This window comes from Acanthochromis polyacanthus, chromosome 4 (genome assembly GCF_021347895.1).
Source record: "Acanthochromis polyacanthus isolate Apoly-LR-REF ecotype Palm Island chromosome 4, KAUST_Apoly_ChrSc, whole genome shotgun sequence".
Lineage (NCBI taxonomy): Eukaryota > Metazoa > Chordata > Actinopteri > Pomacentridae > Acanthochromis > Acanthochromis polyacanthus.
Genome location: NC_067116.1, coordinates 44,239,544 through 44,266,588, shown reverse-complemented (window position 1 = coordinate 44,266,588; position 27,045 = coordinate 44,239,544). Strand labels below are relative to the sequence as shown.

Below are 27,045 nucleotides of genomic sequence, written 5' to 3'. Positions count from 1 at the left end.
AGAGCAAAGGATGGGACAGGTCACCAGTCTATCACAGGGCTACATACAGAATAAACAGACAAAAAAAATCTGCCTGAGGACCTTTAAGTGTGCACTGCTGTGTACTGGTACTAAAATGTCAAAAGAGGCTTAAAAATATGCAGAATCCTAAAATCAAACCTAAAATATATCGGAGCCTATGTAAAGAGGACTTCCCATTTCATAGTTTTGGTTAAAATTTGTATTCTGTCTACTGTCTCTGGTTTTACACAGTTCTGTTTCTAGTACAGGATAAATGACAGTAATATAGCTTCAATATTTTTTCCAACAGTGGTGATGATGTTACAGTAGCTACCGACTGTTGCATGAAGACAAAAGAGAGAGACATGCAAAAACATGCACATAAACCCCAGTACCTTTCTCATCCACCACAGAGGGGATGCTGTCACTGCAGAGGGTGTCATTTGCTGCTGTTGGAACTTCCTCCTCTATGGAGCTGCTGGCTGCTTTCCTCTCCAGCCTTTCCTCAGCCCCTACGCTTCTTCGTTTCCCCTCTACTGCGTCTTTTTTCGTCCGTTCTCTGGTGTCTGAGGAGACATGTGATGGGCTATGGTGGCTGCTGGAAGCAGATATGCTGAGGAAAGAGGAAACAGATTCAGTGTTTGCTTTGCTTTCTTTTCCCCAAAACAGATGGAAGATAGTAAAAGTGGTGCTACAAGTCGGGCCTGACTGGTACCTGACATCAGGTCTTCTAAAGGACAGGGAGTCAGAGTGACTGAGGCTGTTCAGGGAAGACAGGGGCTCCTCAGACCTGCTCCTTCTGCTTGACACCTCACTATGAAAGCTGCAAGAGAGCAAGCAAACAAGATGTAAGGCAAAGTCTCACCATTTGGCAGCCATCTTGGCGATGCCCGTCAGTTACTGTGGGATACGAAGATCGGGCTCTTATTTCAACAAAAGACGAGAGAGACATCCCTATATTCTTAATTGTCACCATAGACTGTATATATAGCAGACGTAGCATCTGGCTCCAGAATTGAAGCCAACCCGGAAGTGTCAAAAACTTGCAATATCCCGCCGTCCACTAGGGTTGGCTCCAAAAAGCTTTTTCTCCATAGACCCCAATTCATTTCTGGAGAAAATAAAATTTGATAGACTGATGTTCTACAGCTCAGGATTTTTTCCCCGTTAGTTTTCATGGTCAAAATGAGAGATCAGGTGGCCGATCTTAAAATAAAGCAATACTGAATTTTAAATAAATCGTTAAAGTTGGCAGAGCCAGGGGGCGTGGCTATACTTGATAGACAGCAACAGAAGCCTCTGCGGTAAAACGTGGGCGGGATAAGAGAGTCCTCAGCCAATCCTGCCCCTAGTTGCTCTCCGGTCCAGTCTGTTTGATGACGCTTTTTACGTCACTGGCTCCAAAAAATCCAAAACGGCGACCAGGAAGTAGCAAAATCCGGGCTTCATTTTCTTGGCGTTGAAACCAACGGGTGACGTCACGGTTAGTTTACGCCTGATTGTCACTGATAAATAAGACTGATAAAAATGCTTAAAGGTTTTAGTGACTTTAATGGTCTCATTTTTCACCACAATTTAAAGTCCTGCACCTCTATGGAAACAGAACAACCAAGACCAGAAGGAGGAGGAACTCTGGAAAACATTCTACCTGTTGATTTTAGCATTTTTAAATTTATGTAAAAAAAATCAATCTAAGAAATTCCGCTTTAGTTTTTCCTCCTCCTGTGATTTATGGCATTAAAGCTGTCATATTTCACTTGATCAAACTTCATAACGTTTTCCACAAACATGACACAGATGAGCAGCTCGAGGACTGTTGACAAGTTGGAAAGGGCTTATTCCATCCCAAAACACCAAATATTCACGAAGGTGGTTGCAGCACCATCTTCAATTTTACTGTGGGACAGATGAGTTTCTGTGCAAATTTGCAGCTCTCTACCACCTGTGCTCCATTGACTTCAGGGTCCTTGAAAATTCGGCACTTTTCATGGGGGGGGCAATGTTCAGCAGTCCATATCTCTCTAAACAATGTGCCTAGAGGGCTCCCCCTGTATAAGTTATAAGCCAGTCTGGTCTAGAGCAATACTAAATGGCGCTAAGACATTAATCTGTAAGATTTCTAGTATTTTTAACACCCTTAACCCTACTCGCGAGTGTTTTTTACAAATAATTTATACATTTTGGGCAAGCCCCCCTGCTCTGTAGAGACTTCTCCTGAGTGTGTGTGTTGTTTCTAGGACATCACCAACATGTAGAGAGCTTGGAGAATAAAATTCCAGTCTCTGTGATACCCAGAAGCAGAGAAATAAGCATTTTAAAACCTAAAAATTCCAGGCGAGGATTGGGGGGGGAGGGCATTTTGGCTTGAATTATTAAAATTTGAAAATACCATAACTCAAAAATTACTGGGACTAGATGCCTGTAATTTTGCACATGAAGTTTTTTTTTTTATCATGATCTCCCACCACGATCTTCCAAAGCCAAATTGAAAACGGTGCTGCAACCCCCATCTGTGAATTCACACGGAATTGGTCAAAGGTGAAATTCCAACCATTCTCTCTGGTTTTACAGTTTCTGGCTCTGATGAATGGTGTACTTTTGGCAAAAGATAACATGCCTTTCAAACCTGCTGGCGGGTTTTGGAGTCAGAAGATGAAACAGCTTTTTTTCCCCACAAGCTATATTTCTACTCTGCATGCGCACAGCTCTGTGACACAGGGCTCGCTGCTTGATATTTCCCAGTCTGGCTTTTATACAGCAGATACGTTTTGGTGGGAGGGTGTGACATGTGTCATACAACCGCTATCTCTGGCATCATGGATTCCTCTGATGGATTTCTATTCAGGATTTTCCAAGCGGTGAGACTTTCCCTTATGACAGCTCTGCTAAAACATTTAGAACAAATATTCAGCTCAGCCCTCGGTGGTAAATCATACAAAGGTGTGACTAAGGGGCAGGATGTTTCTATGTAAACGGCAATGTGTTATTAGGGATGTGATTTATTCCATTCTGAATCTAAAGCTTAATAAATTAGGGCACGGAGGCTGTGTGTCTACCACATCGTGACACTAATTAAAGTGGGTCATTTCATGTGGTTTCAATAATGGGTGTTGCTGCATCATCTAGAAATTGGCTACATTTTCTTGTGATGGAAGATAGACACAAAACAACTTTCCATGCAAAAAAACTACAGCTCCAGCTCTATTAGTTCCAAACTTAAGGGATCATGGTTGACCATGAAGGAGGAAATAAGCCAAACCGGGATTTTGTAGGCTTGTAGTACCATGATGGAAGATATTTTATACAAATTTATAGATCTGTAGCACCTGTGCCACATCGCCTTCCAGCCTCACCAAAATTGGTCCCTTTTTGTGGGGTCCATACTTTAGCAGCTCATATCTTTCTACATGATACCCCCAGAAGTCTCCAACTTTGCCAGTTATCATACAATTTTGTTTATAATAGGACAGAGCGGTCCTTGGATCAACATTTATAACATTTCTAGTAATTTTAGACCCCTAAAACCTACTCGCGAGTGTGTGTTTCTTAATTTTTAAGCATTTTTAGAAGGCTCCTGTGGTCTGTAGAGAGTAGCTAGGAGGCTGTGAGGCTACATGTGATGTCAGATGGTTGCTGTGAGCTTGTCTGCCAAATTTCAGCCATCAACAATGTCTAGAGGCTGAGAAATAAGCAGTTACATAGTGCAAAATCCTAGGCGAGGATTAAGGGGGTGGGTTTAGGTCCAAATTCCAGAAATTTGAAGAGGTCATAACTTTGGAACTAGTAGAGATAGAGACCTATAGTTTTGCATGGAAAGTTCTATTGTAACTATCTTTCAGCACATAAAACCCTGAGAAAATTGTCAATGGTGCAGCAACCACTTTTCTGGAAGTTGTGTGTTTTCACATGAACTGACCCAAGTGTTTTAAAGTACCTGTCAAGGTCCGCTTTGTCGTGTCGCTGCTTTGCATAGGAGCTCTCTTGTTCCTCTCGCTGGTCCAACATGGAGGAATCAGTGGCAACAGGAGGGACAATCACGGTTCCTGGTATCTGCGACCGCGCTAACTCTGTCATCTGATAGACGAAAACACGACACACAGGTCGCGTGTTTAATTTGGTGGATCTTGCGTTGGACATCATGCTTCCCTCCCCCTCCCTTTCACTTATTATTTCTTTCCTGTAACTCAACAATCAATCAGCTTTTGTAGTAAAATTATGACACAGGCTGTTTTCCAGGCAGAGCGGAAGGAAGTGATTGCTGACCTCCTTGATGTGTCGGGCGGCATCGGCTGTGTACCGCGCTGCCTCAGCCTGTTGACTCATCATCTTAGTAGTAGATTCCTGGAGGCCTTCCAAAGTCTCCTTTTGAGTTGCCGCCAAGCTTTCCTGCAGCTCCAAATGAGCCTGGACAAAAGCACACAGAAACATTATACGCACAGGAACACAAGCGCTCGTAGGCCGGAATTCAAAAGGTGAAGCTGCAAATGTTGAATCTTTCATCTGCTGGTGCTTGTAAGCTAACTGATTAATAATGTCTAATGGAGGCGTTACCCTGGCCACTCTCTGTCTGTTTTCCTCCATCTGCAGCTTCGCCTCCAGGGCTTCTCTTTCAGCCTTGATCTTCAATTCGTACAGGTCGCGTTCGTGCTGCTGCTGCTTCGCCTGCGGGGTCAGAGGTCAGACAGCAGGTCAATAAAGTGCATCAACACAGACAGAATCACTACAGTGAAGCGGACCTGAGCCGAAACGACAGCTACAGGTACTTATCATGCCAATGTTCTGCAGCAATAACATAAACTAGGTCCATCTTTGAATATTAGTGAACGACAATCACATTTGCAAGATTTATTATACATGCCGATACTTTCAAAAACTGCGAGCAGCTTGTTTTCTACCTTCTTGGATATTAAACAGAAGCTTAGAGTATGAGCTTTTACCACAAACGGTAAAATATTAAACCCTTTAGAGAATGCCAAATCATCCCTCATGAGTCAGTAAGAGGATTATGGAAGCTGTGTGTACATCAGTTTCAATCGCTTACCCCTAATGCGACTTCTTATATGTAAACATTATCGACGGAGCAGAGCTTTACGTCACCACATTAATATTATCACCATCAGCGAGAAAGTCTTCTCCTTTACCTTGAGCATTTGGGCCAATGTCGCGCTCTCCTGCTTTGCCATGGACACGCCCATCAGCCTCTCCACGTCCCCCAGCTGTCTCATCGACTCCTCGATGGACTCCAGGTACTGGAGCTCTGCCGCCATACGCTGCTGCAAGACAGCGGGTGAATACTGGAGCTCACCTGCAAGAAAGCAAGGGCAGAAATAAATGAAAAGGAACGTTGATCAAGTGCAGTGGGACATAAGCCATGAGCAAGTAGAAGAAGTATTTGTTTACCTGTGGGCCTGGCCTCTCCTCTACCACTGTGAGCTGAGGAGCTTGTGTTTGGGACGTTCGTGCCCAGAAAGCCACTCCTCAGAGGTTCACTATGAGAGTCCGGTCCTGGAGGAGAAGCTGGGTCTGGAGAGTTTGTAGGAGAGGCCAATTTGGACCTGCAATTAAAGAGAAATTAAATGTCAATTAGAGGGTTTTAATTTCCAAACAAGAAGATCTCTGAAATGGGGGTTTCAGTGCCTGGGATTAGGGGTTTCATTTATCAGAGGGAAATCTTATTGACATGTTTAAAGTCAAGTCAATATACCTTACTACTACTATGCAATACTTTAAAGTGCAGTTTTTAAATGAACTGAAAAATGCTCCACAGAACTAGTTGGCTATTTTAAGAAGAGGAGCAGATTGGCCAAATGATAAAAAAGAGGAGGCCTTAGAAATAACTGAGGCAGCTGCTGTGAGAGGCCCAGAGGATGAATGGCTGCACTGTGTTGCTCAGAGATGGCCATGATAAGGCCAAGGTCGATGTCTAAGGAGACAATAACAATGCACATTTTTCCCCCAATCATAACACCGCTTATAAATTAAATACAACCATTTTATACTGCAACATTCCCAGCAACATCAATGTGACAAACTGCAAAAACTGACATGCAAAAAGCCAATGAGCTAAAGCAACACAGCTCACATAACATCCTAAATGAAGCACGTTTCTGTCGACCACCACAGTAAAGCAGCTTACACTGAAAATGGCAGTGAGAAGTGCACAATCCTGTCAGAATGCTTTTATTGTGCAAGACACTCAGGCTCCACAGAATCCCAAGAATCTGCCACCTGGGCTTCAGAGTACCATTAGGGGGCTCAAATGTCACTTCTTCGCAGTGAGATTAAAAGGGGGAAAAAAAAATCTCTCTCCTTTCCTTTGGCAGCAGGCCCAAGCTGTGGTGAAGCAGGCTGACCCGAGCGACAACCCTACGGGCCTCCAAAACAAAATAACCAGTGTTTTCTGTCTTGGTTGAACTGCAGCTTGCTCCTGTTGCTGGGCACTACACAGCTGCTTAAACCCTCAGGCCTTTAACGGAACAACAAGCCACAACACTGTTTGCACTGGCAGCCTCGACCGGGGCCCCTCCAAGTGTACTTTAGTAATTGGTCATACCCAGATAAATTTACTTTTAGCTAATGAATAACAGCGCACACCAAGTGGAGGTTTCTGAGTGGTCCAAACAGCAACAGCTCAGATGACTCAGTGCCTAAAATAACCAACTAATTCCTGATTTCATGTAGAGGTTCGCATAAAACATGAACACCTGAATATAAACAGCTTGATTTCTATTAAGTTAAAACCAAACTTATACTAAAAATCACTGTGATGAATGAAATAAGTACCCAGAAACAGAGTAACACAATCATGCTGTGAAAAGAAACATTCTAACCTTCCACTTCCAGAAACACACAGAAGCATATCAATGTAAGTCAATAGCCCTGCCACTACAACACCGATGCAGTGCTACACAGAAGGTCATTGAAAACCAGGAAGGAAGGAAATACCAGGGACAACTGGATGAGAGGGTAACCTAAACTTGTGGGAACAGTGCTCACCATTCATCCACCTCTCTCACTGTTCTGGACACACCATTCAATCAGATATAAGTCACTATCTGCTAATGGGTAAAATTAGATTTAGTGTTTCAAAAAGTCATTTCTCAAGACTATTTTTCAGAAAATGTGCCTTAAAAATAGTTTAGACAAAATAATAAAATTATAAGAGATAATAGAAACAATTCCATGTGTCAGTTCTAACGATTTCTCGAGAAAAATAACGTTTTATTTTCATAATCGACGAATACGATTGGTGCCGAGTGTAACGATTCCGATGAGCCACATTTGGAGTTCACCTGCTGCTTTACAATTTATATTTGCCACAAAACAAACTTTATTCTGAAAAACATAGATATGGACCTACTAAAAACAAGTCTAACTAGATTCAAGAGCATATTTATTTAATTTAAAAAAAGAAAGGAAATTACAGCCCTTACGCACGTTATTGCATCCGTCCAAAAATCAAGTCGGCTGTCAGTCCCGATATCTCAACAAAAAACAGAACAACGAAACATTCTCTGCAATCAATCAACCCACTGAAATATTTTCGACTGAAAAATAAATCATTTGTGGCTAACAGCCTGTCTGTGATCAAAATATATCGATCACATGATAACTAGATCGCTGTCTGTCAAAAAATAACGTACATAAGACGTGGAGGTATCTGCTAGATGTACGGATCCACGTTGATAGGCCATTTGTCAAAAACGTGCCTAGTTTACCATCTTTTCATATGTTTCTATTGTTAAGGCAATCATCAAAGTTTGGTTAATCAATAAAAGAATTTGAATTTCTAGATGGTTTGTTACACATTATTACTCCTTAGCAGATTTTGACTCACATCTTTGAGACGATGTGAACAGCAGAACCGTGCGGGTGACAAACTTAACCCGTTGTGCTTCAGTGTTCCGCCCGCGGTACACTTTGAGATCTGCATAAGCAATTTGCTAAATGCCTGAAACTGCAAACACGATTATACAAACACTATACGCCGACGGAAAGCTTAGATTCTCATGAATCCGCCGGTATAAACCACTTTCAGATGCGATTACCACAGCGGGTGAGAAAAACACATTTGTCCGACAAACAACCAATATCCATCCATCCGTTCTCTATACACGGCTTCAATGCACACAGCGCGACTCACATTTCCGGGTTTATTATTACACACAGATGAAAATATTCCACAAAAAACGGCCATAATCCAACCTTGGACATCCAGACGACACAAGCCAGTAAACTATTTTATCCAAAACATGTCCTGAAGTCGGTATAAAATCCACAAATAGGTCATTTTCAAGGAAATGTACCTTCGCGATGCGCGTCCAATATTCCCTGTATTTCTCGTCATATTTTTTATTTACAAATAGAATATTAGCGATTTTTTGTACAGAAAATGGCTGGAATTGACTGCAGCTTAAAGGGTAAATCTTTAAAGCGGTGTGCACAGGATCACTACCTTTGGTGAGAATGGCCTGAAGTTTCCCCCACAGTGTCGTTAGAGTGGACGCTCTTGGCCTGGCTGTGGGCAGAGCTTTTGTCTGAGCTTCTTCTTCTGGAATCAGACGATGGGGACTCTGAAGGCGGTGAGCAGGAGCTCCTCCGCTCCTCCACCAGAGTGGCGTCGCTCTGGTCGGACGCCGTTCCTGCAGAAGAGTGAAACAGTTATATGGTGCAGCAATTGACCTTAAAGACAGTTTAACTGAAAGTAATTAATCTATAAACATTAATTTTCATAAAACGGGTTCACAATTCAGAGTCATTCCAGAAAATAATTGAAAAATAGTCACTCTCACCTCTTTTTCTGGCAGAATGCCTGGAGTGGGGTGAAGAGCCAGATGTTGAACCAGAGGAAAGATGCGGGGAGTGATTGGACGAGTGAAAAGACGAATGGTGGGAATAAATGCCTCCTGTGCTTTTCTCATAAGGAGACCTCCTCATCAGCTCTTCAAAGTGGCTGTTGGTGCTGACAGAAAGGGGAAGAGAGACATGATCAAATCAATTTTTTTGCTTTTCTTTTACAAAAGAAACATGTCAAACACACAACACCCCTCCTCCTCACATATCTAGCAAAATAATAACAATAATTTCAAATTGAAAATGTGCCCTAATTGTTAGGATTCTAATATTAAACAAAGTCTAACAATAAGATAAACATACGGGTAAGACATTTTAACTAATGCAGTTGATCAAATAAGTTGAAAATCAGCTTCAGGGCTTAAAAGACAGCACAAAACAATCCAACACAAATGTCTAGAACTAACCGGTTAGCATTCATTCTAAAAAGCCCGGAAATCTTTCCATCTAAAAGGTCTTTCTATCTGCGTGGCATGACTGCCACCCAGTGGTCACTTTAAAACTGGATTTTTTTTCTTTTTACCTGGGAGAATTGGAGCCTCGCTTTAACTGACCGGTGGTTTTGCTGCTATGTGATGACACAAAGTCGTCTTCATAGACTGCTGCGTCTCCAGAGTGCAAAGAATGAGCAGAAGGAGAATTGGTCTCTGAATTTCTCCCACTCACTAGAGGATACAGAACAGACAACACTTTACCAACACAGATCTACAGTACAGTATGTGCAGGTGGAGACAGTTTTAATGTTGTGTGTAGCTGTCACAGTTTCATTTCTCTTAGAGGTGAACCATAGATACAAATTAACAAGAACAATGTCACTATTTCATAAACTTTGGTTGTGTTGGCCTCAAAGAAAAACAAAGATTTCTCTGAACCTCAAGCAGTTTCTGGGTATTTTTTGCTCTGGTCATATTTTTCACTCGATATGAATTCACTTTTATGCAAAATAAAGCAGTTTTATAGAAACAACACATCCATGGCTATAAGTAGACAAAGCTCAACAATATCTACTGTGCAAATAAAAAAATCAGTGACTCTACACTGCAGATATTTTACTACCGTATTTTCTGCACTATAAGGCACACTTAAAAGCCTTTAATTTTCTCAAAAATCGATAGTGTGCCTTTTAACCCGGTGCGTCTTATGTGTGCACTGACTTCCAAAATCTGACTGTCGGACAATTTCCCGCCGACACAGGGACATAATACGTAGACTACACACGCTGGCAGCGATAAGCCTATTAGAGAACATTACATAAAGCTACGTACAGTACTGACTATTGACCGAGCTTTCGTGAAAGCCGGCATCGTTGCTGATGATGACCGTGTCGTCCGGAGAGTCGACCGCTGCCTGAGCGGGACGCGGCCGCCGGCAACGAGACTGACTCCGACAATGAGGAGAGTGAACCCGGCATGTTTGATGTTGAAATTGCCCAGCTGTTCAATTCAGATACAGAAGACGAGGACTATGATGGATGTGTGACAAAAGATTGATCCAAAAATAATGAGTGTATTTTTAAATATGTAGTGGAATAAAGTTCAACCAAACTCATTGTTTTGCTTCCGTTTCCTTGTTTTAGCATGCGCCCAATAATACAGTACGCCTTACATTTGGCTTAAGTACAGAAATAAACCCCGTAATTGAGACTGCGCCTTACAATCCGATGCGCCTTATGGTGCGGAAAATACGGTACTTTTGCTTTTTGTAAACACAACCTGTCGTTCAGCTGCAAAGTCAAAGAAGTTTTTAGCTATTGGCCACAGATGAATCACTAATTGCTTCATGGTTGTGCTAAAAAGAGGAGATTTTTTGTTATTTACAGTATCTGGATAGTACAAATGGTTCATGATTGGCAAAAATTTTAATTACAAATGTAGAAAAAAAGACGATGATGAAATACCACGATTGCCAGCTTAGCTTTGGTCAGGTTTTCTGACAAAAATGCACGTCATGGATGGCGATTCCTGCTGTTATAGGGTTCAGCTGTGACAAATTGCGTAAATTCAAGAAAACGCCTCTTTTATACAGACGGTCTAGGCGGGTTTTGGGGGTGAACGGTTCAGAAATCCACACTGAAGCTGTCAGACAACACACGTTTGTCACGTCAATGATAAAATGACAAATGACATAATTTCTGTAATGGACAGGCGCTTATGTGTGAACTCACCTTTAGCATGGCCATGAACGTTTTTTAAGAAGATGTTGATTACACTGAGTGGGCTTCCTTTGTTCAGCTCTTCAAAGATGGGTCTGCTGCTGTCGTGCTGTGGCGGGCTGAGGGCCGGGCACATCGCCGCCTCCCTCTGGAAGTCAAACAGCCGCGTGTAATCCTTTCTTTGCCGTGCAGAGTAGTCCATTGACTCCAGATGATCTGCTGATTTGGGTACATGAGAGTTGGAGGGGCGAGGAGGGCTGACCTCGTCCTCAGAAAAACTCCCTTCACTCAGCAGAGGACCTTCACTGAGGGAGCTGGTGTTTGAGTCGTGGAGATCTGTGTGATTCTCCTCCTTGTCAGATTGCTTCCTTTGTGCTGCTTTATCCAATCTCTCTTCCTTCTCCAAGCCATTGACTAGCCTCCTCCTTTCTTGTGTGTAGCTGTTAAGACCAGGTCCTACTGCATCAGCAGACGCTGGATGTGGATTGGTGGAACCCATGTGTGCACCGTTCTTTTCCTTCTGCTCCTTGAAGGCATGCAGGTTGCCCAGACCAGGAAGAGCTGTGCCGTTGTATGAACTGTGACCTGTGCTACTCAAAATCCTCTGGATCTTCATAGTCATGCCATCGTTTTCTGTGGCTGTTTCTGCCCAGCATCCATCAGCCAGAGTAGAGGGCACAGGCGCCAGAACAGGATCTACATCCATTGACGTTGCTGCTCCATAGTTGATCCCCTCCCCAGCCAGCTTCCGTGCTTCGCTCTCTATACGCTTGGAGAGGGACGTAGCTGTGGCCTTGAGGGCTTCAATGCGGGACATTTTGGACCGCGACCTGCTGGAAGGTGCTGTGGCTGGACGCAGGGTGTGCTTGAGGTCACCGACAGCCATTGCCGTCTCCAGCCTTAAGAGCTGGGAGAAGAGATTTTCACCGACGGCCGCTTGTGCACTGCTGCTGGCAGCAGTCGTAGGCCGTACGGCTGGGGAGAGACGGTCTGGTTGAAGCAAAGAGGCGACTCCAACATCCAGATCATTCCTGGAAGAGTTAGTAAAAGAAAGAATGGTTGAGTCAGAACAAGACCTAAGAAGTGCAAATAGACTCCTTTGAAACTATGACAAAACAAAACATATGTAAATGCATTCATCATACTTGCTACTGAGGTAAGCAGACAAGCAAACTTCCATTCTGAATGCCCATAATGTTTATAGACAAGATATAAACAGTCATTCAGGACATTTAGTGAGTCTTACACTGGACTGCACTTTACCACCCATCCTACTCCTCATTTGCACTAATTCTCTTTACATATTTATATCTTTTGAGGATTTTTTTATCTGTACATAGTGTGTTTTTTTCTGTCTTTTATCTATAGCTGGGAGTCCCCAATTGAAATTTCACTGTGAGAAAAAACAATGACAATAAAGATTCTTGATTAATTTTTAATAAATGCATTGTAGTCTGTCTCTTGCAGCTTTAGTTCTCACTAAATGTATTCATCAGTCTTATTTGTGACTGTTAAGGTACAAAAAACAATAATTCTCTCTATTTTTGCAAAAATGCAGCAGTATTAAGCCCATGAAGCGCCTCAGTAGACACATGGTTAGACCACATGTTGCAGAGGATGATAATGGACAATCATTAATGGCTGCTAATAACTTAAAAAGATATTCTGACAGGCACAAAGAACACGCATGTCAGAAAATGCTTTCTGCATCAGCTGTGGTACCTGGTTGCACCACCAGATGGAGAACTGTTCAATGCAATGGACAAGTGCAGCCCAATGGTGTGTGCGCTGCATGGAGAGGGCTGTCAGAACATTTGTATTTATGCATGTCAGAGAGTCATAGAGCTAATTTAAATTTCTGTATTTGTGTATTTAACTTGTATTTTTATTTAATGTCATTTTATAAAATAAATACAAATACACTCAACAAAAATAGAAATGCAACACTTTTGTTTTTGCTCCCATTTTTTATGAGATGAACTCAAAGATCTAAAACTTTTTCCACATACACAATATCACCATTTGGCGAGAACTCACACATTCTAATGTGCCACAGTGATTGAGGACTGCGGCTCTATAACAAAGTGGTCAATGAAACCAGGCGGTGTTGCATGACTATCACGTGTCCATGGTTGGATATGGCTCTATCAGCATGGTGACAACTACCCTCTGTACTTTGTGTTAATAGTTAATAGACTGATTGATAATGCTGTGATCAGATAGGAAAATTATGTAAAATTTGCATCCCTACATGCTACAAAATGTCCCTGGTTTTTGTCTTTTCTCACTCTATTTCCTGTCTGTGTCTTCACTTCACTCTCCAATAAAGGAAAAAGAACAGTTTAACAAGAATAAAGCAACACAGTAATTAGCTGGAAAAGTATAAATCACAATAACCATAGCTACTCTATACACAAAGAGAAAAATGATGATACATTTAGTAGCAAAATTGTTCTCCACTCTTGTCTTTATTTACAGTTGACCATCTCTTACTAACTAAAATAGCAGCAGTGACAGTAAAAGTGTCCGTTTTGGTTTGTTTTTGTGCTAAGATGTAGAGCAAAAAAGGCTTCTGGGGCACTTAAAAGGGATGCTCATAAAAAGCCAAGCATCTGAGAACAAGCAGCTACTTTGTTTCAGTCAGGTGATTCCCCAGTTTTTACCCAAACATAATTCTAACCTGCAGGATGTCCTGTACTGCTCATTTGTGTCGATGAACTTGAGCGTAGGGAACATGCCATTGTGGGCTGTGAAGGAAACGAACGCATGAAGCGGTGTTTATGTGTGTACATGTGTGTACCTGGACAATGGAGGAGGTGGCTGATCATTCAAAGACCTGTCACTGCTCGAGGGGCTCTGTGGTGCCTCCAGTCTTTTGTTTTCTTTGTCCGACTCTCCTGAGGGCTGGTACATTGGTCTCTGTAGAAGAATGCAGTAAAAAAAAAAAAAAAAAAAGAAAAGTGACTGACACGAATTGTAGCACTGTTCACACAAAAAGGGGGTAAACTGCTCAAGCAAAGGTCTGAATAAACAACATAGTATCTTTCTGGGTGATGACAAGGCTTGTAATTATACACAGTAATCATGATTTGGTACGTATACTGGTTTATAGATCATGATTGATAGAAATACAAAACATTAACCTGCTTCTTTACCTAAATTAAAACTGTCTGACTGAACAGATTTTGGTTGTGCTGAAACTGACTGCAGTCTACTAAAAAAAGCAAAATGTACAAAAGCAAATCAGATTAAATATACTTTAAATTAATTAAAAACAAGACGACATGGTCATCAATATCCCCCGCCACATGTGATGTCTATGAGTCTATATCCAAAATAGTGATCAAGGGCCATAACTCTGTTAAATATTATAGCACAGGTCTCATTTTCGAACTTGATCAAGGTGTCCATGGTGTGAAGCTACACACTAAATTTCGTAATCCTAGCTGTAATAGTTTCCGAGAAAAGCTGTCCCCTTCATGACGGACGGACGGACGGACGGACGGACAGACGGACGGACGCCAAACCTATATCCCCCTTTTCCACTTCGTGGAGGCGGGGGATAAAAATATAGAAAATAGATGTCCATTAAGGCGTGGCATGTAGAAAACTAAGTGTGCTTCTGTTTGACTGGAGAAGCAGCGCATGTGGACAGCTGTGGCTTTATGAGTTACAGACATATATTAAAAAAAAGTTTTGCATGTTCAGTGGCTGCATTTGCTTGGAACACAATGCATGGCGAAATGAAGGCTGATATCAAAAATGCTCGGTACAAATCTGTGTTCTGTTGCATCCCTAGTGACAAGGTTATTTTTATATGTACTATTTAACACTATTTACCATACCATTTGACTGGAAGGAGCAGGTCGTGTGGCTTCCTCGCCAAGCTGGGCCTCCTCCAGCAGCAGCTTGTTGTAGGTCTCCTGGAGTCGCTTTTGTACAGGGGCCACAGGGGCCTCACTGGGAAGAGCCGCAGTCTTAGCAGCTTCTCTTTGCTTCCTGTAAAGCTCCTGCAGTCTCTGGTTTCTCCTCTCTGCCTCCTCCCTCATCGCCCTCTTCTCCTCCGCCTGACGCTTCCTCCTCTCCTCCTGTTGCCGGGTGATGTACTGGCGAACCGTCTCTGCGTCGTAGTGCCGTTTCTTGCGCCCCGTATCAGCCGTGCTGCAGGTTTCTGGTCGGTGTGTAGTCGGGCTGGCGCTGCGGCAGCCTCTTGAGGAGCTGCTCGCTGGCAGATTAGTCCCCCAAAAAGAGACCGGAGTCCTTGTTCGTGACCCTGAGCCCCCTCTGCCTCTCCTACCACTGCTGCCACCCCGGGACCTTTTCCTGGCCCTCTCCTCCTCCTCCTCAGCTGCTTTGCACTCCAGCTGAAGGTCGTCGAGAATCCCCTGGATGTCCGCTGACAGCAGGTCTGTGCTTACTCCCACTGGGACCTTGTCCTGAGCTGCAGACGAGGGGAGGGATGTGGCTGCGGGGTGACTTTTGAAATGCCCCTGAACTCCACTTCGAGGCCTTTCTGTGCTGTTTGGCCGAGATCGACTGCGTGATTCTGAACGTGGGTCTGAGCGGCGATGGGAAGCTGGTGGACCAAAAAAAAAAAAAAGCAGGGTGTTACAGCTGGCAACTGGTAAGAACAGAAACATACAAAGACACATACATACACAGAGCTCTTAACATTGACAAAAAGACTTTAAGAAGCGATCCCGATTTAATCAGATGGACCGTTCTTTATGTTTTTAACTATAAAACTGCTTCACTGCATATCTATGATTAATACCTGAAATGAATAGTTTTGAAATGGCTTGAAAAACACCGGATGTTCCAACAAGTGACTGCAGTAGATTAAAAAAAAAAACAACTTCCTAAGCTTAAGTATCAGACCCAAATGGAAAACACATAAAAATTAGGCTTTGGGGGGAGGTTTGCTATGGCAACTCTAATCTGGGCCAAACCAGAGATTCCCATGTAGCATCTAATCCAGACAGCTGTTTTGGAGCATGTCTGTAGCGAGCCTTACTCAACTTTGCTGTTGGCAAAAATACAGATTTTCATTACATATTGATTTGTGTGTTTCAAACAGTTTTAACATTCATTTTGCACACTATCCATACACCGATACCACCTGCACTTTTCTCTCTGACAGCAAGCTCACATCCACATAATCCTCATTCAGTCTTCTTGTCACTTGTGTAAATCTCTCCAGTTGAATAGAATCCTATAAGGATTTTATAAAACTGATTTGTTACCTGAAAATGCATAACATTCTTCTTGCTTCTTTGTATTTATTTGCACTTTTGAACAAGGTTACCATCAATGGAAGGTTTCACTAATGCAACAATGTACCTTGTTGTCATGTTACAGTCTTTTAACAGGATTTTTTTTGCATTTGATATAAAACTAAAACTGTATGTTCTCAGTGTTTTGGTAATTTTCCGCTGTGGTGTCTAAAACGGCCTTGAATATCACCACTTTCAAGGTGGCGACACGACTGCATTTCCCCGCCCTACTCTGCACACTGCATGCACTTGGGGCGGCCTCTGGAAACCAGGCCATGTCTTATTGAGCATCCAACCGGAAAAGCCAGTCAATCTCTATTCCTTCCGGTCAGTGGTGCCCAGCGCAGACACAGCCAGCAGAGACAGGGGGAGGTAACAGACAGTGAGTGTGTACGAGAGAGTGCGACGGAGCAGCCATGAACTATTTATTTATTGATATTTCTTTGGCTGGCTCTGTTGTCATGTGTGCGAAAGCCCTACAACAAACTACGGTTGATTAATTGTACAATATCTTCTAATTACACTGATTAAAGGTTGGTAAAGGCTGATGGCAACAGAAAAAACTAACTTATGTAAGACGAGGACATAAAATGTTTCAAAGGAGTGAGGTTAGGTTCACAGGGGGCGGCTGTGGCTCAGGTGGTAGAGCGGGTCGTCCAACGATCGAAGGGTAAGCGGTTCGATTCCCGCTCTCGCCTAGTCATGTGCTGTTGTGTCCTTGGGCAAGACACTTAACCCACCTTGCCTCCAGTGCTCTTCACTGTATGAATGTGTGTGAATGTTGGTGGTGGTCGGAGGGGCCGTAGGCGCGGATTGGCAGCCACGCGTCCGTCCCCACCAGAGTGAGAATGTGTGAGCGTATGGTTGAATGGAAGCAATTGTTGTGTAAGCGCTTTGAGTACTCTGATGAGTAGTAAAGCGCTATATAAGAGCAAGTCCATTTATTCAAGGATAAAAATTCAATTTAGACTTCAGTGATGAAGTCTCATCCTGTATGCTATTGAACGTGGGTCATTTTTGACATCAAGCCGACACATTCTGAGTGGCTCCTCAAAGTCTAACAGTTCACTAAACACACTTCCTGTCCGTGTTATTTTTTTCAAAACTTCTTTATGCATGTCTTAGTGCAGTGGTAAATGGTTGTATTTATATAGTGCTTTTATCCAAAGCGCTTTACATGACACGTCACATTCACCCATTCACACACTGATGAATCCGCTAACCACGACCCACCAGGAGCAATTAGGGGTTGGGGGTCTTGCTCAGGGACACCTCGACATGAGCTCGACGGGCCGAGGATCAAACCGGCAACCTTCCAGTTACAAGACGGCCGCTCTACCCATTGAGCCATTGCAGTGGATAAGGTGTAACAGCTTGTACAGACGGGTAAGAGCTTATGTTCCTGAGACTCACCTGGTCGGCTGTCAGCTGGATAGGGACCGTCCTCCTCCCTGGGCAGCTTCGGACCCGGACCCAGAACCATTTTCACAAGCTTCTGACCCTCCCGCCACGATGCAGGGCTAATTACTACAAAGAAGAAGTTGCACTTCAGGTCAATATGTTACTCTTAACCTCATAAAACATGACTGCACATGCTGCCATCTATGCAGACATGAAACCGCAAATATACACTCATTTACATGCATAAACACAAACACAGCGGAGACAATGGAAGGCATACAGCAATGCGACATCTCAGGCACGATGCATCGCTTTAGTAGGGTTGAAATGTTCACCAAAAGACCTTCAACAATGCACATGGTATATAGCCATTTTTTGCAGTTGAAGAGAATCTCTTTGTCCTTTCCCTTATTAACTACCAGCAGACTACTATGTTTTATTTTACACAGCTGTGCTGCTGCTTTCACATTACAATGACTCAACAACCTTTTCTGGAATAATCTCTGCAGCGCTTTTCACAACCACTGCATGCTTGTGAAGAGCAGTTCCTGGTAATGAAGCTGTACGTACATCAAATAACCACGCAGCTGTTTGTCCCGGGTGGACGGGCCAACTGAACCTGGCCGCAGATTTCAGAGGGTTATTTATAGCGTTGTGCCAACACGAAATAGAGACCAGAGCCAGAGCTGAGAGACAGCACTTCCAACTTCTGTGTTTCTTCCAAAAGAGAAGTTGGAAGAAACACAAGAAGACGCCCGGTACAGAGCGTATGAGAGCACGAGTACAGGAGAGAGATCCTTTACAGTCAGCTGTCAGGGTGTCCGGAATAAATCTTTTCCATATCATTTTTTGGCTTAGATAAAAGAGGCATGTGACACAGGTTTCTAGCTGCAATCCAAGTTTGTTGTGTGACAAGCAAGATGCCAGCCTTTATTAATAGCTGACAAATAAAGTCCGTACATTAGAGGACTTAAAATAAAGAATCATGATTTCTACAGGATTCCAACAAGGGCATAAGAATCTACAATAAAGTGACAAATAATAAAGAGCAAGACATATTTTTTTTGCTGTTCCACATGTCTCTCTGGCTACCTTAAAGTCTTGCTGCTCTCACATTCTTATTTCAACACTTCACCTCATCAAACCTGAGCAGACTCTGGAAAGCTAATTGAAAATGAAAAACCAGCCCACACACTTTAAAACATTTCCTATGATCATTAAGCACCATTTGGGTCAGACTGACTTTGACTGAGTCCCTTCATGCTACAGGCCAGCAATCGTGATTAAATATGTGTTTTTGGACGCATCTGTTTGCGTTTTCCTCAGCTGTCAGAGTTGTGGTGTGACCAGTTTCCAGCAGAATGTGGGGAAGATTTTTGTGAGTGGGCGTCTGTAGGCTACTTGTTGGTCACAAACTGCATGTCACACATAGTGGTCATTTCTTCTGGGATTACAGTCTTAGCACACACAGCAGTCAGCACTGTCTCTGGTTCATGTGCTGGAACACACACAGGCCTGGTAAAGGACAGCTAAGTACGAGCCAAACGCTGTCATCTGAACTGGCTTTGGCAGGATGTTTGACGCTGCAATGAAATTAACTAATTTGGATTCCAATGAAAGAATTCACATTCGGATTACCTGACAATGAGCTTGCATGTAAACAAACTTAGCACTATCTGTGACTGTATCACATGGATTGTGTGTCCAACAACCAAAAGACTAAGATATGATAGCAGCGAAATCATTACTGAACTGACACAAGTGAAAGCATGCGAGCTGGGTGAAGTAAAAACAAAACCACAGGAGAAGTAAACACAGGAATGACAGCAGATAAGAAACGCCAAATACGGATGACTTAAAAGACGGCAGACGGCAGATTAGCAGAGTCAGTTCAGAGGAAAGTTCTGACCAAAGAGGTGGTTCAACATTTGAAGTTCTGGGTTTTGCAGCATGTGCGCTGACCCATAACAAAATCCTGCCAGACTGTTCCACATGCTTAGCTTTCCTACTGTCACTAATTAAAAATAGATCAGAGGGTGGGTTGGCCCCGACACATGAAAGAGGATTATTATACCTGTTTTTGCATTTAGGTCAACAGCAGGGGCAGCTCTGTGGACCTTCCTGACGGGTTTGGGAGGCCGCCTCTCTTTGGACCGGTCTGCTCGGTGTTCATTCTGCTGCTGATGTCGGGATCTGGTGCTCTCTGATCACAGAAAACATAAACAGAGAGAGGATAAGCCACACGGCAAAACAGACCGACTACAGCATAGTTTCTTAATTATACGTCTCAAATGTTTTTGACCAAATAAATGTTACTGCAAACACAACGTACGCTTCTGACTGATCAATACGACCCAGTATCTCTTATATAGAATTTATTTGAGTGCCCATCTCAAATGGATTTCTCCAATCCAACTGGAAACTGCTTGCAGATGGAGGTCAAAATGACATGCATCATAGCAATCAATAGCTTGCCGATTTCATGCAGTTTTTTCAGGCATACTCGATCCAATACAGTCCTATAAGCTGGATGAAAGCCCAGGAACATACTGCTACATATTGCCATTTTCTACACAACGGCAGTTCTGTTCAGGTTTTAAAAAATCTAAATCAAATCTGTGACATCACAGACTGCAAATATAACACACAAAAAACTAGAGCAATGAAAAGAAAACTGTCCGTGTGAGAGGTTTACCAGCAAACTGTCGTGACAGGTCTTTGTATATTTCTCTGCTGAGGTTATGAAACTCCTCCTCCTTCCAAACTTTCCCATCAGGAGTCCGGATCTTTGTCTCAGTACTGTTGAAACCTGAGAATAAAGGAAGGAGGGCGCGTGTAAGCAGCAGCAACCTGTCTCTTGCTCAAATCTGAATCTCCAAAGCTTCAAGCTGTAGCTACACGTAATATTTCAAATAAGGTGAAAAGAGAGAAAGTCTAAAGTGGCAAAAACCTGACAGTCATGGTACCTTTGTATACAGGTGCAGGTGGAGCAGCTGCTACTTTGCGTATTTTGGCCGTGGGCATGTGGTTTGTAGCAGCACTACTACTCTCCACAGCTGTCATCGTGGGCTGTTCCAGAGAACCCAGCAGCTTCTCTCTCTCTGCAGCCTCCTCCAGATGTTGCCTCTGCCTCCGAATGCGCTCTTTCAGCTTCTCCAGCTTATTGTCGGGCTGATGTCGCCTCAGGTTCTCCAGACGTTGGGAAGCTGACCCAGGGCTCGTGGAGGGAGTGTTGTCCCCTCGCCGTACAGGTCCTGGAGTGGGAGCTACGTATGGGCTTGACTCTTGGCTATCCATGCCAAGTTGTGCTTTGGGAGTGTTTTGTTCAGTCCTCAAAGTTTCCAGGGCTAGCTGGTCATTGAGGTAGCGCACCTCAGTGCTCTCCAGAGCTGAGGAGTGTGTGCTGTCCAGGTCCCTGTCTGTCTGTCTGTCCCTGGTGTCTCTAAGGTAAACCAGCTGGCTGTGCAGAGGATCTGAGGGAGGCGGAGAGGATGGGTGCGAAGACCCTGGCACCGAGTGCAGACTGTAGGCCTCCGGCTGAGAGGAGGGATGTGGTGGAGGGGTGGCCTCTCTGAACATGAACCAGATTACACGGGATCAAGAAGAGGATCAAGATTTATTCTTAATTTACTGCTCACTGAGTTCACAGAGGCACACACTAACTGAACACCACGGTCTATATAAGCAGGGAGGAATGCAATCCTTCAAAATGGTCAGTGATGGAAACTACTGAAAATATACGACAGTCATGACAAGGAGATTTGTAAAGAATTTTGGAAAATGCAAATCTTACATTATCCTCACTGACAGAGAGAGCCACAGAATAAAATGAGATATGGTTCTCTAAAGTATAACATCCTTCAGCTCATCTAGACGAGTATCATTAACTTTTAAGTACATTTACATTTGATAACCATAAACCAAATATTTTATGACACATATCCTCATATCCAAATGTAACAACGCACTCAGACAGAAGTGTCTAAGGTCATTTCATGAATGCGTTTCAGTTCATTGTTTGTACCTGTACGAGGCCAGCGGTTCCCTGAACTCCACACTGTTGCTCCTGCGGACATTGCTGTCCTGAGTCGTGTTCCTCAAAGGGCTGCGTGAGCTGCTCTTCTCTGGACTCTGGTGACTTCCGCTCCAGGACTTTGAAGAGCCTCCACGGTCAGGAACTTGTTGTCCATCTGTGATACAGACCGTAATGTTAGAATCTCATTTCAAATGTGTCAAATACGTATTGAGGGGATTCGACAAGTACCAGACATCACACAACACTAAAATGTATGAAAACACAAAAATAACAGAAATAATTTTATCGGTCAAAATGTAATTTGCACAGAATTATTCTTGATATTTTGGTAAAACTCACCTCTGCAGCGAACCCCCCTGGAAGATTTCTTCTTGGGCGAGCTGATGACAGAGTCCAGGAGAACCCCTGTTCCTGGAGTTGCCTCTATACGGTTTTCTATGTGCCGCAGCTGCAAAGAAGGAATTAAAATGTCAGAATCCTTGGATTTTGTGCAGATACAGCAGACATTGTATCAGCACTTTGACAAAATGGTACTAATTCATGAAAAGCTGATTTTAAAAATGCTCAAAGTCACTCAGAAAACTGTTACAGGTGCACTTACAGCTGCTTTGCCCTGAGCCAAACTTTTCCATGCAGATGTCAGCTCTGACAAAAAAAAAGAGAATAAAAATCAACAATTCAGATTCAAATGTCACAGAGATTCCTTTGCAAAGTACACACCTCAGATGATGTGTTTGGATGAACAATTTTAAGACAGAAAATGAGGGAGTACATTCCGAATATTTTGAGAACAAACACTGAAAACTGCAAATGTTCTCCACACCTGTGCCAACATTGTGATCGGTAAGCTGTTGAGCAGAGCTTTTGAGAGAAACCTCAGACCTCCTGCTGCTCCTCATCTCTCCCACTCACCTGCAATCAAAACAGAAGAAGGCAAATAATGACAATCAAACACTGAAAAAATGACAACTGTGACAAGCTGTAAATTAGATCAACACTGAAAGTCATCAAAAGACGGTAATCTCATCAAATCAATTGGGTGCATGCAACCAAAAACGCTGAAGTGAGGCCAAAACAAGGACTAAAACAGGAAACAAGAACACAACAAGTCAGTTCAGACAAGGCAATTACTGACAGAAACCAGTCGTAAAAACAGAAAGTGAACTGCAGTCCATACTTGGCATGTTAACAATTTAAAATGTTCAGTAAATACAAAGGAGAATGTGGCCTAGTCAGTTCCTACTGTAACACACGTAGCTAATATCCAGGCTTGATGGCAGCAGATTAATGCCACCCTGACATTTAAAACAGGTTCTACAAGAGCACATTCTTCAAAGGGACACAGACGTCACACATCGGCAACGTGATGTTTACCTAAAACACCTGTTATGCTTAAGTCATGTATCTGGTCCTGTCTGGGCACCGCTCTCACCAAGTCAGCAACACAATTATACAACTCTTTCCTCGTGACCAGAGGACTCTCTTCCTGACACAATGGTAATAGTTCACTGAGAACTTTGCCATTTTAATTATTTCATTAAAAGATGTATCTGTAGGCCATTCCAGACTAGTTAGCTAGTTCATTGTGGCTCTTCTTTGCTCATGTTTAACACCCTTTGAGTCACAAGGAGTTCTTTACAAGTCATAGCTTTTACTCATAACAATCACATGACACAGCCCTGAGGGCAAGAGAGCAAACAGGCAGAAAACTAAATTCATTCTCTTTCTATTCAGCAGCACTCAGCCTTAAAACACACTGACACCAAAGAGCTTCCTCAAAGGGGAGCATTTAGATGTGCTTTCATTTCCCTTTATAAAATAATGCTGTGTGGTCCTCCCTTTACTATGTGAAGCGTCCTGACGTGACTTGTGTTGTGAATTGGTGCTAAACAAATAAAAGTGAATTGAACTGAATGCAGCCATACGACTCTGACTAACACTGTAAGCAAAAGTGCAGACAGAATGAAATAAAAACCGCTTCCTCAGCCAGAGAACAGAAAGGGATCTGTGTCCCTTCTGTTGTGTAAAAGCAGCTAAAGTGACATAAAGTTAAACTGTATTGAAAGTTAGCAAGTCCACACAAGGACTGTTTTCAGGTCATCACTTTGACTATGAAGATAAGCTGACGTTAGCTACTTGTGGGAAACATTGTGAAAGGAAAAGTGCACATCAGCATTACACAAAAAACTTCTCTGTTAGCAGCTTAGTTACCCACCATAACTAGTGGATCACTAAAACGTAAAACAGCCTACAAATGACAAGTCTGAGATGCAACTTTTCCTCTCTACATTAGATCAGTGTTCTACCAAAAACTGATTATCCTCAGTTCTCTGCATTATTTCAAAGACATTTGCTACTACTATAGACACAAAGTTCAGTGTATTTGCACATTATGACTGCTTTATCCAGGTCAAAGCAGCTAGACGCATGCGGAAACTGGTCAGTACAGTACAACAAGATGCAGACAATAAGTTTTTGCACAACACCAGTCCTGTATTGCTGTATCGGTGAAGCCACCCAATTCAAGCATTCAATGCTCATAAAGCTGGCAAACAAAAGTATACAACATTTCTGAACCCATCACAAGGCTGGGTAACACCTCAGCAACACATTACTGCGTGTTGTGTTGTATCTACTCTCGCTAAATGAAAATGTAGAATTGCAGAGCAGAAAAGATGATGCTCGGAGGGGATTAGGTAATTAAAAACACAAATTTCCTGGAATTAACTGCAAAGTGTGTAATATTATGTGCTTGCACCAGACAAGCCTGCAGTTTCTGAACCACAATTCCACAACGCTAGTTTTTCACAACAGCTCCAAATCTGATGGCTTATTTCACCCAAAATAAGACATTGTCCTAGTAATTGTAGTTATAACGGTTCCAACGCGAGAACTCCATCTGGAGTGCAGAAGACATTGCTAACTCCTGTGGTCTCAGCAAAGCAAAGAAGATCCTGTCTGACCTCTCACACCAGGCCGGGGTCTCTTCAACAGAAACACTACATGTCGGACAAACCAGCCGGAGAATAGTTTTTATCTGCAGGTAATTAGGCTTTAAAGCTCAAAGGAAAAACCCCTGTGGATATTTGTGGACAATTTTTCTCTTGGTCAGACATGAGACAGTACAACATGAGTGTGTGTACATGCAGACTTTCAATGTTCTTTCTATGTATTACTTCTCTTATGATGTGCAAACTGCATATTTGTATTTTTTCAGTGCAGTATGGGGAGATGCTCCCACCAATTTCATTCCACAAGTTTTGTGTACAGTGGCAATAAAGACTATCCACCCATTCTCTATACACCGCTTTATCCTCACTCGGGTTGTGGGGGGTGCTGGAGTCTATCCCAGCTGACTCAGGTGAAGGCAGGGGACACCCTGGACAGGTCACCAGTCTGTCACAGGGCTACATATACTCACATTCACACCTACAGGCAATTTAGAGTGATTAATTAACCTCAGCATATTTTTGGACTGTGGGAGGAAGCCGGAGTACCCGGAGAAAACCCACGCATGCACAGGGAGAACATGCAAACTCCATGCAGAAAGATCCCAGGTCCACCCCAGGATTTGAACCGGGGATCTTCTTGCTGCAGGGCAAAGTGCTAACCACTTACTCCACTGTGCAGCCTGCAATAAAGACTAGTTTATTCTATTTTAATTTAAATTTAAAAATATATATACATCATTACAGGAATACTTCTAAAGTGGGTGCAAAAATGAGAAACAGAGGTGGCAGTAGATGAATTTTGTTACCTGCAGACACAGTCAGACAAGCTCTTTTCACATTTCTTGTCTTAACACTGAGTTAACTGGCTGCTGGCTGTAGTGTCATATTAGGCATACAGACTGAAGAGTGGCATTGAAAAGCAACAGGGTCGATCCCCAAATCTCAACTATGCTTTTAAAGTTATGGTAAAATGTAAATATCCTCAATAAAAGCCCTCAATCTGATTTTTGCAAACATTGTCCTGAAATTTGCTTTTTTGTTGTATTTTAAAGAAGCAAATTCTTAGCTATTCACGTAGAAAACTAGAAAAAAAAGAGTTTAAAAACGCAGTTCTGCAACTACAGCCTCTTGCTGCAGACACATGCTAGTCTTTACGGGTGGACACTGGGCTACACAACACTCAGGTAGGGACAGTGATTGTTGCAATATAACTTCAGACCACGAGTGTCACTACTGTGCAAATGACTGCTTAACAGCACCACAGCAGCAGGGCGAGGAGGAAATAATGGGCCATCTTTGACTTTACATGGGTTCTATTGACTTTAACGTAAATCTCCCTCACTCAGTGGTAATAAGCTGCAATTTTTTTACCATTTTATATCCACCTGCCGTAACATCTACTCCCCCGGATAGGTCAGCGACAAGTTTCCGTCACATCCAGTGACTTTATATTGCTAGATTTAGTAAAAGACAGAAATCCAGAGTTAGATGGGTTCCCTCTTACATTCCAAGAAATATCAGGCTGCTAGCAGTAGTCGGTGTCAACGACGCTATTGTTATTACTGAATATATTGAGCTTGACAGTGCTAAACAGAAAGTAATGGCCACCTCAATCTCCACGTCAAAGTCGTTAAAATAGCTTCGTGATGGACAACTAATAAAAACCCATCCTCCAGGAATTACTCGCTGATGCAATAGGAGAACACAATCCATCGTTAATCTACTTTCGGGTGTGAACTAACTATCGGTGTTATACTGTTTTATTCAAATTAATTGCAACTAAACCTGCATCAACTTTCAGGAGCTTTGCTAGCTTTTTATAATACAACGGCTGTGTGTTTAAATGTTAATTCTACAGCCCACTGCAGTATCTGACTTTAAGATGACTTATTTCGGAGTATCCTCGGTCCAGGAAATAGACGGAGCCGCCAACTCGAGAGAGTTGAAATTAATGCTAGCTGAGGGGAAATCATGAATTAACTCAGCCGAACAAGACTTTAAAGAGACGCAACGTGTACCTTTAGGGAAGCAATCCAGCGTCTCTAGATGTCCACATTCACGCCGATGTCCTCATGATGAGAAAATCCGAACTTCTCTGGACTTCTGCTTCAGTTTCGTTCAGCTGTCTGTTTGCTAGCCGTACCGCTAGCTAACGTTAGCTAGCGGCGGTGCCAACAACTAGCTAGCAACTTTTTCTAGCGACGTATAGCCATCGTCCCAGCGTCCGTACAGACAACCGCATCTCCAGGTGAAGCTTTAGCTGTAAGATTCCCGAAAAGAAACGTCTCCACCCGCCTCTGAGGTCGCCTTTCCCGGGTTACTATGTTGATGTTTCTCAGCGGTGAAACGAGAGTATCCAAGACTGGGAGGTAACTGACG

The 27,045-nt window shown here is 42.9% G+C and overlaps 1 protein-coding gene across 2 annotated transcripts in view; it reads right to left on the bottom strand.

The window, feature by feature from the left end:
• cep350 (centrosomal protein 350) overlaps nucleotides 1–27,045 on the bottom strand; it is a 48,571-nt gene extending 21,526 nt beyond the window's left edge. For both annotated transcript variants that reach the window (XM_051947187.1, XM_051947188.1), the window contains exons 1-22: nucleotides 26,685–27,045; nucleotides 22,539–22,627; nucleotides 22,317–22,360; nucleotides 22,055–22,163; nucleotides 21,704–21,869; nucleotides 20,646–21,250; nucleotides 20,375–20,488; nucleotides 19,754–19,882; nucleotides 17,692–17,805; nucleotides 14,851–15,581; nucleotides 13,806–13,924; nucleotides 11,018–12,036; nucleotides 9,377–9,518; nucleotides 8,793–8,962; nucleotides 8,456–8,642; nucleotides 5,401–5,555; nucleotides 5,142–5,305; nucleotides 4,552–4,662; nucleotides 4,264–4,404; nucleotides 3,935–4,074; nucleotides 716–823; nucleotides 396–613 (exon numbers count right to left, since the gene is read on the bottom strand). In XM_051947187.1, coding sequence (XP_051803147.1) covers nucleotides 396–613; nucleotides 716–823; nucleotides 3,935–4,074; nucleotides 4,264–4,404; nucleotides 4,552–4,662; nucleotides 5,142–5,305; nucleotides 5,401–5,555; nucleotides 8,456–8,642; nucleotides 8,793–8,962; nucleotides 9,377–9,518; nucleotides 11,018–12,036; nucleotides 13,806–13,924; nucleotides 14,851–15,581; nucleotides 17,692–17,805; nucleotides 19,754–19,882; nucleotides 20,375–20,488; nucleotides 20,646–21,250; nucleotides 21,704–21,869; nucleotides 22,055–22,163; nucleotides 22,317–22,360; nucleotides 22,539–22,614 — 4,762 coding nt within the window. In that variant the 5' untranslated portion in view covers nucleotides 22,615–22,627; nucleotides 26,685–27,045. The remainder of the gene's footprint in view (nucleotides 1–395; nucleotides 614–715; nucleotides 824–3,934; nucleotides 4,075–4,263; nucleotides 4,405–4,551; nucleotides 4,663–5,141; nucleotides 5,306–5,400; nucleotides 5,556–8,455; nucleotides 8,643–8,792; nucleotides 8,963–9,376; nucleotides 9,519–11,017; nucleotides 12,037–13,805; nucleotides 13,925–14,850; nucleotides 15,582–17,691; nucleotides 17,806–19,753; nucleotides 19,883–20,374; nucleotides 20,489–20,645; nucleotides 21,251–21,703; nucleotides 21,870–22,054; nucleotides 22,164–22,316; nucleotides 22,361–22,538; nucleotides 22,628–26,684) is intronic.